The following is a 17,231-nucleotide window of genomic DNA, read 5'->3' as shown; positions in this document are numbered from 1 at the left end:
TTCTCCATCAGCGCCCCCCCACAAAGCCCCAAAGAAACATAACTAATCATAACCAGCATTAACAGAGATCTTACTGTGTGCCAGATTCTATTCACGTTTATCTCATTTAATGCCCTGCTACACTACTATTGTTCCCATTTTACAGATGGGAGACGGGCTTAGAGGAGTTCGGTAACTTTCCCCAGTCACATAGTATGTAGACCTCCAGGATTCAAACCCCCACACCCATGCCTCTAACCACTATTGAATACAACCTTTTTACCTAAATATAAACCATACACTTGCTATGCAAACAAGTGGCTGGCTTCAAGACCAGTCCCTAATCCCCCTCAAATTCTCCCTGAATAAGAATTCTGGAGCCACCTCTGCACCCAAGCTGGCCTTGGCTTCTCAGCTTTGGATTCTGGAGGGCAAAGATCGCAGTCCCAGCCCAGGGTCCTGGAAAGAATGTGCCCTTGGCTTCTGGCCCCGGCTCTGCCCCCAACTGGCTGGTGGCCTTGGGCGAGTCACTCCCCCTTTCTAGGCCTGACAGCATCACCCTGTCCAATGAGGCCATGCCTGGATCAGAGGCTTCCAGGCCTAGGAGCTTCCAGGATCAGCTCCCACCCCCAGGAAGGCCAGGAGGCCAGGGGCGGGACTTGCTGGGTGTTAAATATTTCTGTCCAGCACTCTGCTGGCCTCTCATCCCAGTCTTCCCAGCAGGAAGTGTGACCAAGATCAGTCATGGTAAGAGCCTGCCTGGAGCCATGGCAGCTTTTGCCAACGGCACGGATCTGGAGTGAGATTTCCAGAAGCACCTTGTGTCCAAGTTTCCATGTCTTACTGTCCTTTTCTTTCTCCTTAGACGACTTACAGCAACAAAGGAGAGAAGGTAAGCAGGAGGGGAAATGTGGGGTCAGGGCCCCGGGAGACTGGGATGTTAGCAAAGAGCAGAAGAGGAATAATAGCTACAAGGGTTACGTGACGTTCTGGATGCACACTCAAGTTCATCTCTGCCCCCCCTGCCACGTCTAGACTGAGCTGGTCTCAACCTTACCCTCCTAAGAAAAACTTTTACCTCTTCTTAAATTCCTGCCAATCTCTTAATCCTGTCTGGAAGTTCTTTCTAAGGTCTAACTTAAATCGGTGTCGCTGTAGCATAAAGCTGTTTCCCCCTGTGAAACTTGGGCAGGCCTCCCGGGGAAGAGGGAGGCTCACCAATCCTGAGCCCACAGGAGCTCAATTTCTACATGAGAAACCTTTCGAGGCTTGGCAAGCCTTCAGGGCAGCAGGGTGGGGCGGGTTGGCTTCTCCTCAGTTCTTGGATTGAGGGTGGGACAAGGGAGGTGGCTAGGGCACATCTCTCCACTTGCACTTTTCTAGACCCACTTCTAGGGACTGAGCCTTGCCCCTTCTCTTCTTCTGCAGCCTGAGAGAGGCCGATTCCTCCACTTTCACTCCGTGACCTTCTGGGTTGGCAACGCGAAGCAGGTAAAAGCTGGGCAAGGTGTTGGGAGTGGATAGAGGGCAGGCAAGGGGGCCTCCAGGACAAGGGCAGGTCTCCAGCTGGGTCTGTGATTGGGCCCTGGGACGGGAGGATCAGGGCCAATGTTGGGAGAGTCCCAGGATGGACAGTCACTCTTTGGATCCTAATTACACAATCAGGGCCGCGGACCCCAGTGGGAAACTTACCTGAGATCAGCGTGGGCCAGGGAGCAGGCTTTCTTCCCAGGAGGATCTCGGCACCTGGGGCAACAGGGCAGATAGCCTTGGGGGACTGGGGGCCGGCCCCTCGACCCTCACGGGCCTGTCTGCAACTCTGTGATTCAGGCTGCGTCGTACTACTGCAGCAAGATGGGCTTTGAATCCCTAGCCTACAAGGGCCTGGAGACGGGTTCCCGGGAGATGGTCAGCCACGTGATCAAGCAAGGGAAGGTGAGTCTCCACCCAGGACCCTACCCATCCAGGAGGGCCATCTCTCTCCCTGCTGGTCTCTGAGCTCCCTGACAGCTCTGGCACCTCTGGGTGCAGGAGGCCAGGAAGCCCTTCCTCCAGGCGGCCCAGTGCTCTTCCAGGCTGCCCGGTGTGGTTAGCGGAGCGTGCACTGAGGTCAGCCTCCACTGGGCCCTCCACCGGCACCTTTGTACGACATGCAACAGGGACCTTCTTGGTTTGGTCTACTTCTCGGCCTGGCCCGACACTGGTCTCAGAGATGTTCAGGAAAAGTTGGCAAAGGCCTCAGACGTCAGACTGGAAATCTGAGCAGTGCCCTGGTCCATGGATCCCTGGGGCTCTCCCCACTGGGAGGCTTGACCGGCAGCTCATCCCAAGGCCCCAGGAGGGTCTGGCACGGGAGAAGCCCCCATCCCTCAGGACCAGAGGGGAAGCTAAGGCTGAGAAAGGACAGGAACCCAGCGTCAACAGTCCTGCCTGGCTGGGAAGAGGGGTCTTGTCCTAATGACCCACCAGGGGTATCTCGCTGGTGGGCAGGGAGGGGGGCCGGGAGTGCACCTCCAGAAGCTCACCTGAGCCACCAGCCACACCTCCCTTCTCCTCTATGTCTTAGATTGTGTTCATCTTCTCCTCTGCCCTCAACCCCTGGAACAAAGGTGAGGGGCCCCAGAGGGTTCGGGGTGCCAGGGAGTGGAGACGTGGTATTGTGGGTGGGGGTTAGGGACACAGGGGTAGATCAGGGTTCAGGGAGGGGGCCTCAGCCTAGAAGGAGATGAAGCTCAGAAGGCTGAAAGTACAGGGAAGGGGCCATGACTCCAGCGCCACCTGCCTCCCCTGCCGGCCACAGAGATGGGCGATCACCTGGTGAAACATGGCGACGGAGTGAAGGACATTGCCTTCGAGGTGGAGGATTGTGACTACATCGCGCAGGTGAGGCCGCACCTGGGCTGGCGCAGAGACGAAGCAGTGAGGCTCGGCCTGCCCTCTGTCTGCGACAGGGACCCCCATCAGTCAGGGCTGGAGGACACTGCCACGCTGGAGTGATGTGCCCAGATGTTGGCTGACACACACCTGAGTTCCAGTGACACTCTGCCCCTTAGTAGCCGTGCAACCTCTTTCTGAGCCTCAGTTTCTGCATCTGTAAAATGGGGATAACCACCTACCTCACTGAGTTGTTACAAAGAGGAAACGAGATCACAATCATCATTTCTTGAGCATGACTGTACCAAACGCTGTATTCAAGAGGCAGTTTAGATGTTCAGAGTGTAGATTCCAGAGGCAGACTGCTGGGTCTCAATCTTATTAGCTGTGTGACTTCAGGTGAGTGACTTGAATTCTCTGTGCCTCAATGTTCTCATCTATAAAATAGAGACAATTATAGTGCCTTTCATGTAATGTTGCTGTGCAGATTAAAGAGGCTAGTACTTACAACAGTGCCTGACACGTGATAAGCATAGACATGCAGTAATAAGGTTTTGCTAAATATCAAATACATGATTCATGCATGTAAGGCACTTGGCAGAGGGTGTGACACATAGTAGGTGCTCAATAAATGTCAGCTTGTATTTGTCTTATCCAACCACCCTTTTTACAGATGAAGAAACTGAGGACTAGAGAGGGCGAAGGGCCACAGAGTGAGTTAGCACAGGACAGGCAGGACAGACCCCCACCCCAACCTGGTTTGTCTTAAATAGCCCCAGCTCTGGGCCTGGACCTCAGTTTCCCTATCTGCCAAATGGGCATGAGCCATGGGTGTCAAGGGCAACAGCTAAAGTTTGCTGGAGTTCCTGCCTGGGGCTGGAAAAACTGAAGGAGGCTGCGGCAGGACCACGCAAAGGGGATCCAGCAGGGGCAGCCAAAGGGTCCAGCACTGAGGGTCCAGCACTGACCACCTCCCCACCCCATCTCCTCTGCAGAAAGCCCGGGAACGAGGCGCCAAGATCGTGCGGGAACCCTGGGTAGAGCAAGATAAGTTTGGGAAGGTGAAGTTTGCTGTGCTGCAGACGGTGAGTTAACCTCAGTGCCCCACCTCTCCTGCTGTCAGCACCCAATTAGATGCCAGGACCCCCCTCCCCAACCCCTGACTCCATTATACCATCCCACACTTGTGCCTCAAAGTGCAGACATTCTCCCTGGACCCTGATCTCCTGTATTCTTGGCTGTTGTGCAGAGGCTGAGGAGGGCTACCAGTCACGCCTCTGGGCTTCCCTTCCTCCCCAGTGGGGGCTGATAGCATGGGGATGCAAGGAAGGAGATGGGGGGGAAGCCCCCCCCACCTGCAAGGAAGGAGGTGGGAGGGAAGCCCCACCCCACTCAAGCTATGTGACTTTGGGCAAATCACTTCACCTCCCTGGGACTCCGTTTAAATGAGCAAGTTACCACCTGCGTGGTCCACCTGTGTGGTCTGCCACACGCTAATTAACCGTTCTGTGCCTGTTTCTTCAGCTATAACTCCTCCCACGGTCATTTAAAGGATCAAATGAGATGATTCGTGTATAGCACTTAGAACAGCGCTTGGCATATCACAGACACGCAGCAAAGATTACCTGATACAATCATAGGTCCTTCCTCCTCAAGATTTAATACAACTCAAAGATTGTTAGAATGATTGAAAAGGCCCTTCCATATAATTAGATCCAACACCCTCATCATCTTCATTCAGGCAACACATTTTAATTGAGCACCTATTATGTGCCAGGACAGCATCATAAGCAAAACGGCATCCCCGCCTCCACAGAGCTTCTGGTCCTGTGGGGCAGACAGACTGTCAAATTCCCAAATGTCAGACTGCAATTCATTTTGGAAAGGGGAAGTGACTTGCCTAAAATCACACTTGGAGTTAGGGCCAGGTCTGGGTTGGAACCCAGGGCTGTGTTGGCACCATGAAATGCAGCCTGGCCTCAGCAGGGATGGGACCTCAGGCTGTTTGCCACCCACAGTATGGGGATACTACACACACCCTGGTGGAGAAGATGAACTACACCGGCTGGTTCCTGCCTGGATTCGAGGTCCCAGCATTCGTCGACCCCCTACTTTCCAAGCTGTGAGTGCCCCTTGGGGCAAGGGTGGGGTGCCCTCTCTTCCATGCAGAGGGGACAGAGCATCTTGGTCCCTGCTGGGGAGCCCCTGAGCATCCCAGGCTTGAAGAGGCAGCATAGAGGCCAAGAGCCTAGGGTCTGGAACCCAACTGCCTTGGTTCAAATCCCAGCTCTGTCACTTACTAGCTATTTAACCTTGGCAAGTTATTTTTCTAAGCCTCAGTTTCTTCATCTGTAAAATGGGGCTAGTAATAGTACATGAGTTGATGCAGATAGTGTCTATAATAAGTGCTATGGAATAATGAGCAGTTACTGTTATTGAGGAGCTGGTGGAAGGAAGAGATTTAGGGAGTAGCTTTCTCCTCACCCCCTAACTGCCTCCCTCTCCCAGGCCCAACTGCAGTCTCGAGAGAATTGATCACATTGTGGGAAACCAGCCTGATCAGGAGATGCTGTCTGCCTCAGAATGGTGAGTCCCTGGCCCAAGCCCTTCCCACATGTGTGACAGGCCGACTCCCAGGTGTTGTCAGGAAATAGAGCACGAGGTGGGGCCAGGTTAGTCTGAAGTCACTGATTCATCTGTTCCCTGAAAAACTGTCACCATGGAGACCAGAGGATTTAAGGCCCAAAGTGACCCACCGGTCCTCCCTCTGAGGAACCTTGGGGAATCAACACAGGGGGTGTCACAGTCCAGGGAGGCTTGGAGGAAGGCTGTCACTACCCAAAGAGCACGTGTGTGCAAATGAGAAGCAAGTACCCTTTCTCAAAAGCACCTCCATCTGTTGGAGTGGTGCCATGTATACGGATCTTGTTATCAGATGCTTTACTTCCACCCAAAAGAAAATTGTCATAATAAAGGTACAAACCTATGATGTGCATGATGGGAAAGGTGGTACCCTTTTTGGAGCCTGCTCAGGGAACAAATTCTGGAAGGTGGCATAGGGGCAGGGGGCAGGTCCCAGGCCAACATCAGAGCCATTGTGCCCTTCTGGCCACCCCCCACAGGTACTTGAAGAACCTGCAGTTCCACCGTTTCTGGTCCGTGGATGACACGCAGGTGCACACGGAGTACAGCTCTCTGCGGTCCATCGTGGTGGCCAATTACGAGGAGTCCATCAAAATGCCTATTAACGAGCCAGCGCCGGGCAGGAAGAAGTCCCAGATCCAGGTGGGGCCTCCCTCGGGCCCCGGGGGCCTTGGCTGGGGAAGAACGAAGCAGGGAAGAGGTTTGAGGGCTCTTGCAGGGGCAGGGGTGTGGGTGACGGGGCCACTGACAATGGTTTCCTTGCTTCCCTCCCACAGGAATATGTGGACTATAACGGGGGCGCTGGGGTCCAGCACATCGCTCTCAAGACTGAAGACATCATCACAGCGGTTAGAAGCCTATTCCTGGTCCTAATTCACCTCCCATTCAGCTCCAGAGCCAAACTCTGCAAAATGGAGTCAGAGGCTGGGGATGGGGGTGACGAGTGGCAGTCCTGGGTCCCCTTCGTCAGCCCAGACGGCTGACAGGGCTCCCTTACTGGCTCGTGCCATTCATGTGCAGGCATATTCCCACCCTAGAGAGTTTGGTCTCTCTGCTACAGAAGTAGCAAGTGCCAGAGTAACAAGAAGCCTGGGCTCTAGACCTGGTTTCTGCCAGTAACGTACTGTGAGTCTTTGGGGGATTCAACCCCCTCTCTGGGCTTCAGTTGCATCAAATTGAAAATGAGGATAGTAAGCTACAAGATCCACTAGGTCCTTTCATCTAAACTAAATGTCCTGAGTCTATGGCTCCAGCCCTTGGGGAGGCTGGGTCCTACCTGTTCTTAATGTGGCAGTACGACCAACTGGACAAGAGCCTGGCCTGTCCCATTGAGCCCCGGCCCAACCAAGAATTCACCATGACCATGGCAACTTCATTCATTCATTCACGCAACAGATGCTTATTGAGCACCCACTATGTGCCAGGCACTGTTTCAGGTACTTGGGACACATTAGCCAACAAGACAATAGTTTCTACCCTTACGGAGGCACAAAACAAAATTAGTAAAATATCTCTGTTAGATGGCAGTGAGTGCTCTAGAGGAAAATAAAGCAGGGCCATGGGCGAGGGAGGGTGAAGGACATTTTTTTTTTTAATTTCAAGTTTTTCTTTTTCTTTTTTATTTATTTATTTATTTTGGCTGTGCCAGGTCTTAGTTGCAGCACACGGGATCTTCGTTGTGGCACACGGGCTTCTTAGTTGCGTCATGTAGGATCTAGTTCCCTGACCAGGGATCGAACCCAGGCCCCTGCACTGGGAGGGCAGAGTCTTACCCACTGGACCACCAGGGAAGTCCCAGGACTTTGTATATTTAAATTAGGCGGTCACCAAAGGCCTGGCGCTAAGAAGGAGACATTTAAGAATGCAGAAGACATTGGGCTTCCCTGGTGGCGCAGTGGTTGAGAGTTCGCCTGCCAATCCAGGGGACATGGGTTCGTGCCCCAGTCTGGGAAGATCCCACATGCCACGGAGCGGCTAGACCTGTGAGCCATGGCCGCTGAGCCTGCGTGTCTGGAGCCTGTGCTCCGCAACAGGAGAGGCCACAACAGTGAGAGGCCCGTGTACCACCCCCCCCCAAAAAAAAAAAGAATGCAGAGGAGAGAGGAAGCCGTGGAAATCTGGGGAAAGCGCCCCAGGAATAAGGGACATCCAGGGTAGAGGAAGGTTAAAGGAACAGCTGGAACAGAATGAACAAGGAAGAGAAGGGTAGGAGATGCGGTCAGAAGGTAGGAGTGGGGGCAGATAGTGAGGACTTTAAATTTGACTCTGAAACACCACCATTGGTAAGCAGAGGAGTGACATGATTTGACTTGTATTTTAGTAAAATCCCTCTGGCTCCTATGTTGAGAATAGATATTAATACTTAATCTCTCAATGCCTCAGTTTTCCCAGCTATGAAATGGGGAGAACAATCATCTAAATGTCTCAAAAGATTAGTGCATTGACATAATGAGACAGTACATAGAAAGTGCTCGAGAGAGGCACGTAGTGAGGTCCCATAAATGTTAGTGATTGCTGTTCTTCCATCGGGACCCACAAGGCCCAGAGGAGGAAGGGGATGAGGTCACATTGCATCCTGGCAGTTTGGGGAAGCTGGAGTAGGGACCCTGCCTCCTCCTGGCCCAGCACTTCCCCCTGGCTGGGAGTGTTGAGCATGGAGAGAGAAGGACTGACCTTGACCCTGCTCTGAGACAGATTCGCCACTTGAGAGAGAGAGGCATGGAGTTTTTGGCTGTTCCGTCCACATACTATAAACAACTGCGGGAGAAGCTCAAGTCGGCCAAGATCCGGGTGAAAGAGAATATTGATGTTCTGGAGGTAAGGCCTCGAACAGGATCCTCGGTCAGCCGAGGAGAACAAGCCCTGAGTTCCATCTTGCCTCACAAATGCTGTCTCAACCTTGCCTCAGGCACTGGGATGCAGCCGGGAAAGCAGACCAGGTCCCTGCCGTCATGGAACTTGCATTCTAGTGAGAAGACAGATGACAAATAAATAACACAAACACCATTGGAGAGAGAGAGTTGGTGCTGTGCAGAAACTTAAAACAGGCTATGACAGAGAGTGATCTGGGGCTGCTACATAGGAGGCAGTCAGGGAAGGCCTCTCTGAGGAGGTGACATTTCAGTGAAATCAAGATGATGAAAGGGAGTTGGCTGTGCGAAGACCTAGAGAAAGAGCAGTCCTGGGAGAGGGAACAGCAAGTGCAAAGGTCCTGAGGTAAGAGCAAGCTCTGAGTATTTGAGAAACAGAAAGAGGGCCAGAGTGAATGAAAGGAAGTGTTTGAGGAGTGGCCCAGGTCAAAGAGGTAGGCAGGAGCCGATTCCTCTGGTAGGCTATTTAGGAGTTCGGATTTTGTTCTTCTGTGGCCAGAAACCATTGGAGGTTTTTCTAGTTTTGTTTTTGACAGCTTTATTGATATTTAAGGCACATAACATACATCATTTTTTAAAATACACAATTCAGTGGTTTTTGGCTCTTCACTATATTATGCGGCCATCATTGAAATCAATTTTGGAACATTTTCATCACATTAAAAGGAGACCTGAAACCTCTTAGCCACCACCTCTCAATCTCCCCATTCCACCTCCTCACCCTCAGCCCTAGGCAACCACTGATCTTCTGTCTCTATAGAGCTGCTTTTTCTGAACATGTCATATAAATGGAATCACATAATCTTTTGTGACTGGTTTCTTTCACTCAGCATCATGTTTTCAAGGTTCATCCATATTGTAGCACGTGTCAGTACTTTGTTCCTTTTTATAGCTGAATAATATTCCTTTGGATGAATAGACCACATTTTGCTTACCCACTCATCAGTTGATGGACATTTGTTTCCACTTTTTGGTTATCATGAATAATGCTATGATCATCTGGGTAACAAGTATCTGTGTGGACATATGTTTTAATTCTCTTGGGTAGATACCTAGGAGTTAAATTCCTGGGTCGGTCATATGGTAACTCTACTTCTACTTTTTTTTTGCGGTACGCGGGCCTCTCACTGTTGTGGCCTCTCCCGTTGCGGAGCACAGGCTCCGGATGCGCAGGCTCAGCGGCCATGGCTCACGGGCCCAGCCGCTCTGCGGCATGTGGGATCTTCCCGGACCGGGGCACGAACCCGTGTCCCCTGGATTGGCAGGCGAACTCTCAACCACTGCTCCACCAGGGAAGCCCCACTGGAGAGTTTTAAACAGGGGAGATGATCTGATTTTTGAAAGATCCCTGAATGTGAGGAAGATGGATTGTAAGGAGGCAAGAGCAGAAGCAGGGAGAGCTGTGTGGGTGCTACTTGGGTGGTCCAGGCCAGCCTTGGGTGGCTAACACAGGGGCTGAGGCGGGGAGGTGGAGGTGTCTGGAACTGCTGCAGAAAAGGGTCTTTTCTTGGCTTTGGGGGTGCAGGAGCCCCCATGGCCTTTCTAAATATCCCACCATTTCAGGCTAGAGGGGCCAGCCAGCCTCCCCCTTACCCAGTCCCCTGTCTCCCACCTAGGAGCTGAAAATCCTGGTGGACTACGACGAGAAAGGCTACCTCCTGCAGATCTTCACCAAGCCCATGCAGGACCGGCCCACGCTCTTCCTGGAAGTCATTCAGCGCTACAACCACCAGGTACCACTAAGGACCGCCTGTCCCCAGCGGTTGGCTTTCTGGGCCCGCAGCTCACCTCCTTTCTCCCGCTCCAGGGTTTTGGAGCCGGCAACTTCAACTCACTGTTCAAGGCCTTCGAGGAGGAGCAGGACCTGCGTGGCAACCTCACCGATATGGAGACCAACGGGACTGTGGCCGGCATGTAGGCCGCTCTGGTGCTGACTGACCCACCGAAGCCCCGCCCACCTGCCGGCGCACGGTGGGCCACGCCCCCTCGTCCTGGAACGCGCCCACTCCACAGGCCCTGAACAGCGAGCGAGCCCTCCTTACTGGCCGCTCCCTTTAGACCCCGCCCACCAGCCGCCTTCGGGACCGCCCACACACACAAGACTCCGCCTACCTCCTAACTCGCCCCCTCGGTTGGGCTGTTCAGTCTCCCGCCCTCCGGAATAAAGCGGACTGGGGTCCAAGGCGGTGTCCACGTGTTTGTGCCGGGCTGGAGCAGTGAGGTTCTTTGGCCGCCAGGGGGAGCTCAGGGTGGCAGCACTGTAGGAGACATCCGCGTTAGGGGTTCAGAGGCTGCGGGAGCCGAGGAGGCGCCAGGGGCTAGCGCTGGGCTGAGTAGGACCGCGCAGGTCGCGGGGAGTTCTGGAACCAAGAGGTGCAGAGGGCCTACACGCTAAAGGAAAAGACAGACAATAGCGTTTTGTAGAGTGGTAAATGCTATTAAGAAAATAAAGCGGGTGATGAGCTTGTGTAGAGGTGAAGGTGGGAGGTAGGACTAATGTCGATCGAGGGAAGGCCCCTCTGGGAGGTGACATTTGGGAGCCAGCCATGGGAAAATCTGGGGAAAGAGCATCCCAGGAAGAGGGTACAGCAAGGGTAAAGGCCCTAAGGTGGGACAAAGCTTGGCAGCATCCTGTCTGATGGCGTTCTGATCTCCAAGGATGAGCTGTACCCAACTTTGCTGCCCTGAACCCAAACCTCTGGACTTAGGAGAATGTTAGCCCAGGGACTTTGGGGCATCATCCTCGCTCAGCACCCACGGCACATGGTTCCTGGTGTGAGAGCTGGTAGAAAGGATCTGCGCCCCTCAGCTTCTGCCCTCTACCAGCAGCACGGCAGACACCAGTGCCTACTCCCCCACACCCCCTGTGCAGCTCTACTCCCCCCAACCCTGCTCCAGACGTGGACTCCATTTGAAGAGAGGCTAGTTCATACTCAAGTGTGAATGACCCTTGCAAAAAAGAGTGACACAGTTGGGAAAGGAGCTACTGGTCCTAAAACAGAAGGAAAACTTTCTTCAAAACTGGAGAAGAGGAGGTGGGGGCAAATAGGATCTCTTCTGCTTCTGATTTTTTCTTCGTTTTCTTTTCTTTTTTTGGCTGCACCGCACAGCCTGTGGGATCTTAGTTCCGATCAGGGATCGAACCCCGGCCCTGGGCAGTGAGAGTGCGAAGCCCTAACCACCGGCCGGCCAGGGAATTCCCTACTTCTGATGCTTGACAACCCTCCCTGGGGAGGAGTCAACTCAGAACTAGAAGCAGGTGGATCTCAGTGTAAGAAAAAAAAATCGGAGTTGGTGTAATGGAAGAATTGGGAGGAATTTTTCCACCCCCCTCAGGTTATAGAAATCAGGGCTTCTAGGATCATGAATTCAGAAATGAAAAGAACAGCAGTGAGAAACCAGAGGGACAATGGCAGGTCCCAGGCCGGTGCTGCTGGCCAAAGATACCCTCCCTCTATTTTCCCATGGTTCATGCAAAGAAGGGAAATTCTGTAACACAGGGGGCTGCAAACTGGTAGCTCACGGGCCAGATCTGGCTCACAGATGTATTTTATTTCGTCTGCCTGATTTTAACAAATTCGAGTCAACCTTTCAGAAGGTCAGGATATTTCACATACAAACTCTACAGTTCTGGTTCCACCTGGGACAACCAGGCAGTTCTGGCCTTGCCTTCCTGTGCAGTAACAACCAGCTGGCACAGGGCAGTAGGTGCCTCTTCAGATGGGGCATGGACAGAGCCGACCCTCATTAGCTGAGCACAGACTAGGGAGCCCCACTACCTGGTCAGCCGCTTGCTAGCTATGTGTGGTCTTGGGCAAGCTACTTGATCTCTCAGTGCCTCGGTTTCCCTTGTCTGTTAAATAAGGATAATACCTCCTAGCGCTACTGTTTTTTGGTTGTTGTTTTTTGTTCGTTTTGTTTGTTTGTGGCTGAGTGGTATGCAGGATCTTAGTTCCCCGACCAGGTATCAAACCCCGGGCTCCCTGCAGTGGAAGCACGGGGTCTTAACCACTGGACCGCCAGGGGAGTCCTGCAGTACGGTGAGTTTGATATCAAAGATGTTTAAAACTGTTGCTGGCACAGCGTCAGTGCTATGTGTTTGCTCTTGTTATTTCTAGAGAGGGGCCTGGATGAGGGGCTCTCGCCCAAGTCTACCCGGCACCTGCCCCTCTCCGGCACAGCCCCGTCTGCTCTGATGCAGACGTCTTGAGTTGAGGCTTTGCTTTGGCCCCCACGGCAGAAGCAGTGAAGAGAGGACTTTCCCTGTGGGACTGAGGGACGGAGGGAGAGGTGGATGCATTTGAATACCGTAGAAGAACCATCAGCCTTGGTAGCTGAGGGAAAGGAGAAGCCCAGGATTTCCAGCCTTTGAGCTTAGGTAACCAGCGGCAGCAGTGGTGGGTGGAGGCGTGGGATAGAAACGCCATTGATCGAGGTGGAAAATACGGCAGCAGGTTGGAGAGGAAAACTAAAGGAAACTCAGATTTGCACGTGTGTTTCTTTGGTGAGCCTTGGGCTGGACGCCCTGGGTTGTCCCTGTGCTGCCCTGCAAGGCTCTGCAGCATTTGCCTCCCCCACTCCCCCACCAGGTCTACCTCTCAGAGCTCATTTCCTTTACTCACGCTTCCCCGTCACTCAGCTGCAGCTACACAGGCCTCCTTGCTGGTCCTCAAATACACCAGGCAGTCTCCTGCCACAGGACCTTTGCACTCACTGTTCCTTCTGCCTGGAATACCTTTCCCCCAGGTCTCCGCAGGCTAACTCCCTATCTCCTTTGACCTGGGTCTCCACAGGGCTGACTCCCTTTTCTCCTTTGAGTTTTGTTCACATGTCAGGTAAGTGGGCTTCCCTGACCACCCTGTTTAAAGTTTCGCCTCTCTCCCACTGACACCCACTTCTCATAGCTATTTTTCTCCTTATCATAGCATTTATTTTTCACGTTTGCCTGACTCACCCACAAGGACACAATCACCGTGAAGACAGGAAGTATGTTTTCTCCACTCCTGTAGCCCCAGTGCCTAGAGGAGTACCTGGCACATAGTAGGTGCTCAATAAATATTGGTTGAATGAATAAGCGAATGGCCAGCAGCTGCCCCTACCTTCTCTTTTCTGGCCCTGCCTGTCAACTCCTTTTCTGTTCCCACGAATCCAACTCTAGTTGTGTCTACCTGTCTGGATGGACAATTCCAAGAAAACAGCCCACCAATGAGACACCTCCCTTGCCTTCATTTCTTTGCTCGCAAGTAAGGCTGCAAAGAATGTCCTTGTACAGTATCCTTGCCTGCTCGTGGCTCTCGGGTTCAATTCCTGACAGTGGAACATTTGGGCCAAGAGTTTATGTGCATTTTAAATATTGATCATTAACATGTCATTTTTCCTCCTAAAGGTTGCAGCAACTAATGCCTCCACTAACGGTGCGTGAGTGCCCCTCACCCCGCGCTCACCAACACTGGTATCTGCCACTTGACAGGGGAAGTGGTATCATGGTATAATTTGCGCTTCCTTAGTAAGAAGTGAACTTCTTTTCAGTCACGCTGCTTTTTGCTGAGGTTCTGAGCCTGTCCTTCTCAAAGACAAGTGGACATCTTCTAACAAACTCTCCGTGGGTCCCTCAGTTACCCCACCACTGGATCAGGCAGAGTTGAGACCTATAGGGCACAGAACTTGTGGAATACCCACAACACTGCATACATTTAATTCTTCTCAACTGGTGACTGTTTTACCAGCCCCTTCCCGCCTCACAGACCCGAGTGATGTCCCCTTAGTGTTAATCATTTCTGAGGTACCACCTTTCCAAGATCTTCTATTAATAGAAATAGGATATTTGATCTTGTTTCCTTTAATTGTAGACCATTAGCAGTGTTAGATACCTAAGGCTTTTTTTTTTTTTTTTTTTTTTTTTTTGCTGTGCGCGGGCCTCTCACTGTTGTGGCCTCCCCCGTTGTGGAGCACAGGCTCCGGACGCACAAGCCCAGCGGGCATGGCTCACGGGCCCAGCCGCTCCGCGGCATGTGGGATCCTCCCGGACCGGGGCACGAACCCGTGTCCCCTGCATCGGCAGGCGGACTCTCAACCACTGCGCCACCAGGGAAGCCCGATACCTAAGGCTTTAAGAAGAGTTCTAGAAGGAAAACTTGAAAGCTGTGGAAGGTCTAGTCTGACTATAACTTGTCCCAGTTCAAAGAATCCACCTACAGGCTTAGAGTTTAAGAACAGCTGGTCTTACAGTGCTGTATGTCAATTACAGCTCAATAAAAGTGGAAGAAATATATATATATGTTTTTAAAAAAGCAGATGGTCTGAATGTACCACACCCCACCTAGCTCCTTCCACCCCTACCCCTGACTACCGGAGCACCCGCTCCTTAGCGAGCAGGGTGTGCCCCCAACAGAAAGAAAGAAGGAGGAGAAGAGAGAGGAGAGCAAGGGAGATGGCGTATCTGTAAGAAAAGTCAGTATATTTATGGTTTGCTTTATAAAAGTTACTATAATACAATGGTACATAGTATTGAATTCACAAAAATATGAACAAATATTTACAGCAAGACACACCCACAACGGAAACACTTCTCTTCAAAACAAGGTACGTACAATGAAAATCTATATGCACAAACATCCCTAAAACTTATGGGTTCTCTTCTTTGCTGGAGGAGGGAGGTGGCGGGGGGCAGGGACAAGAAAAAGAAAAAGCAGAAACCCCCAATTCTTCAAAAGCAGAGGTTTGTTCAATGAAAATGAAGGCATTGAAAGAAAAATGAGTTGACACATTTCTGGCTATTACAAGCCATTTCAGGGGTGGGACAGGGGGGTGGTGGTTCCTGGGGACAGGGAGGGTCCAGGCCCTTGCTCGCCCTTAGGGAAGGCTGGTTGGGCAAGGTGAGGCCAGAGTGAGGGGTGAGGCAGGACCCTGGACCCTGGTTTCCTCACATTACCCCTGCCCCACTTCTTTTAGGGGAGGAGGGGACAGACTGAAGACAGCCCCTTGGGGGCTCCAGAAGTAACTTAAATCAGCCATCTCTACAAACTACACATTTCCTCATGTGAAAAATAAATATTTCCTCAGTTGCACAATGAGGCAGAAAACCGCAAAAGGAAGAGAAGGTTGCCGCTGTGCCCAGGTCCCCCTCCGTGTCTTAATGCCACCGATTTCATGAAGATTGAAACCAGTGGGCATAGTCTCAAACAGAGAGGGCATGGGGTAAAGAAATTGAAAAAAAAAAAAAAAGAGAAAAACACAACAAAACCACCAACGACAAAAAAAAAAAAAGAGAAAAATAACAATTCTTTGTACAGAATTTACATGATAACAAGCTTGACACAAGCTGAGATACCAGAGGCTCCGGGCCTGCATCTGCAGGGTCGGGGCAGCCCCGCCGGGAGCTCTCCCGTCTTGGTGAGGATGACTCCTGGTCACAACAGTCACTTTCCATAAATTATTTACATGCCTTCTTTGCTTTCTGGGGTGCGGGGGGACTTGCTTGTGTGTGTGTGTGTGTGTGTGTGTGTGTGTGGTTTTTTTTTGGAAGTACAAAGAAATAAGCAAAAAAGTCTTCCCACATGTTTCTACAAGAAACAATGTTCCCGAAAAAAAGTCCTTTATGGCAGCCTATGTACAGAAATCTGTTCTGAACTTCAAAAACCTATTTTTTTCCCCTTTGTTTTGATTTTATACACGCACAAGAAAAAAAAAAAAATCCGTGGAAAGGAACTCTAAAGATGATGCCAAGGGTTAAAAAAAACCAAAAACCTGTCAGACGTAGATCTGAGTTTTAAAATCTTTTCCAAGATTTTCCTTTCTCTGGGAGAAATCAATCTTCTCACTCTGAAAATAAATATGCTCTTGACTTCTTGGGGCGAGGGGCTTGCTGGCAGGGTGAGTCAGGCTACAGGCTGGGGGCGAGCGGGTGAAGCTTATAAGCAAACAAAAATACGCCACACGCGCATTCGGTCAGGCATTCGGTCAGACACCCGTAGTGGCGGGACTCGGGACCCGCCTGCCCTGGTGGGAGGTGCTTCTCTCCCCTGGGGGTGAAGGTGAGGGCAGGAGAGGGTAAGTAAACACAACCCTTCCAGCGCACCCCCAGCCGCCCCCAGCCCCCGCCCCCCCCCCCCCCCCCGCTGGCATTTGAATGAGAAAGTAAACACTGAACCCAAGATTTGGGGAGTGGAGTGGTGTGGGGTGGCAGGGAGAGCCCCAGGGGAAATTCCTGCCTGGGACCCGCGTGGCTCCACCAGGGTCTGCTGGGGGAGGGGGGAAGGCACCCCCAGGCTGCTGGGGAAGGAACAGACTGGAGGGGGGTCGGAAAGGGGGGGGTCTTCTCACTGAGTCCGCCAGCAGAGAGCGGGCCTTCCGTAGTGTTCTGAGGTCAAAGCCGCCTGGCCCGACCCCCCTCCTCTGCAGCACCTGGCCCGGCGCCCGGGCCCGGAGGGTTCCAGAACGTGGACCGACACACCATCAAACCACGCAGCCCCTGCCTGGGGTCCCCGCTCTCTGATTCTGCCTTCACATTTCAATGGTTAAAGCGTCTTTTCTCATGAAGAGGAAGAAAAAAATGAGAAGACGAAAACAACGTAGCAGCATTCATGGGAAGAGGCTGACCGGGAAGGGAAGGCTGGACAGAGAAGACAGAGAGAAAGAGGTGGAGGAAGGGGAGACGCCGGGGAGGCAGGGGAGTGGGGGGAGACATTTACACCAGAAACCAAAGTCCCGAAAGGAGCATTTCTTTAAAAAAACGAAAGAGACATGGGCTGAGAGACAGAGAAGCCCTTTCCCACTGAGGGGCCGGAGCTGTGGTGGGTCCTGGGGGTAGTGTTGGGGGCGCCAGGCCCTGGCACGGCTGCTGGGTAGAGGGACAGCACCTGAAAT

At 52.2% G+C, this 17,231-nt stretch overlaps 1 protein-coding gene across 1 annotated transcript; it reads left to right on the top strand.

Annotated features, from left to right (window-relative positions):
• Positions 1 to 678: 678 nt before the first annotated feature.
• Positions 679 to 10,548, top strand: HPD (4-hydroxyphenylpyruvate dioxygenase). Its single transcript, XM_032653841.1, has 14 exons — positions 679 to 726; positions 845 to 871; positions 1,408 to 1,470; positions 1,810 to 1,914; positions 2,546 to 2,588; positions 2,780 to 2,862; positions 3,849 to 3,938; positions 4,872 to 4,975; positions 5,362 to 5,439; positions 5,976 to 6,138; positions 6,273 to 6,344; positions 8,191 to 8,313; positions 9,983 to 10,099; positions 10,174 to 10,548. The coding sequence occupies exons 1-14, from the start codon at positions 724 to 726 to the stop codon at positions 10,282 to 10,284; spliced, it is 1,182 nt and encodes a 393-aa protein (XP_032509732.1). The 5' UTR covers positions 679 to 723; the 3' UTR covers positions 10,285 to 10,548.
• Positions 10,549 to 17,231: the final 6,683 nt, after the last annotated feature.

The sequence above is a fragment of the Phocoena sinus genome, chromosome 14 (assembly GCF_008692025.1).
Source record: "Phocoena sinus isolate mPhoSin1 chromosome 14, mPhoSin1.pri, whole genome shotgun sequence".
In the NCBI taxonomy this organism is placed as follows: domain Eukaryota; kingdom Metazoa; phylum Chordata; class Mammalia; order Artiodactyla; family Phocoenidae; genus Phocoena; species Phocoena sinus.
Note: the sequence above shows the minus strand (reverse complement) of the source record. Positions and strands in the feature narration are given on the sequence as shown.

Coding starts and splice junctions, on each gene's coding strand:
- HPD (XM_032653841.1), top strand. Junction 2,863..3,848: donor ATTGTGACTACATCGCGCAG/GTGAGGCCGCAC, acceptor TCTCCTCTGCAG/AAAGCCCGGGAACGAGGCGC. Junction 5,440..5,975: donor ATGCTGTCTGCCTCAGAATG/GTGAGTCCCTGG, acceptor CACCCCCCACAG/GTACTTGAAGAACCTGCAGT.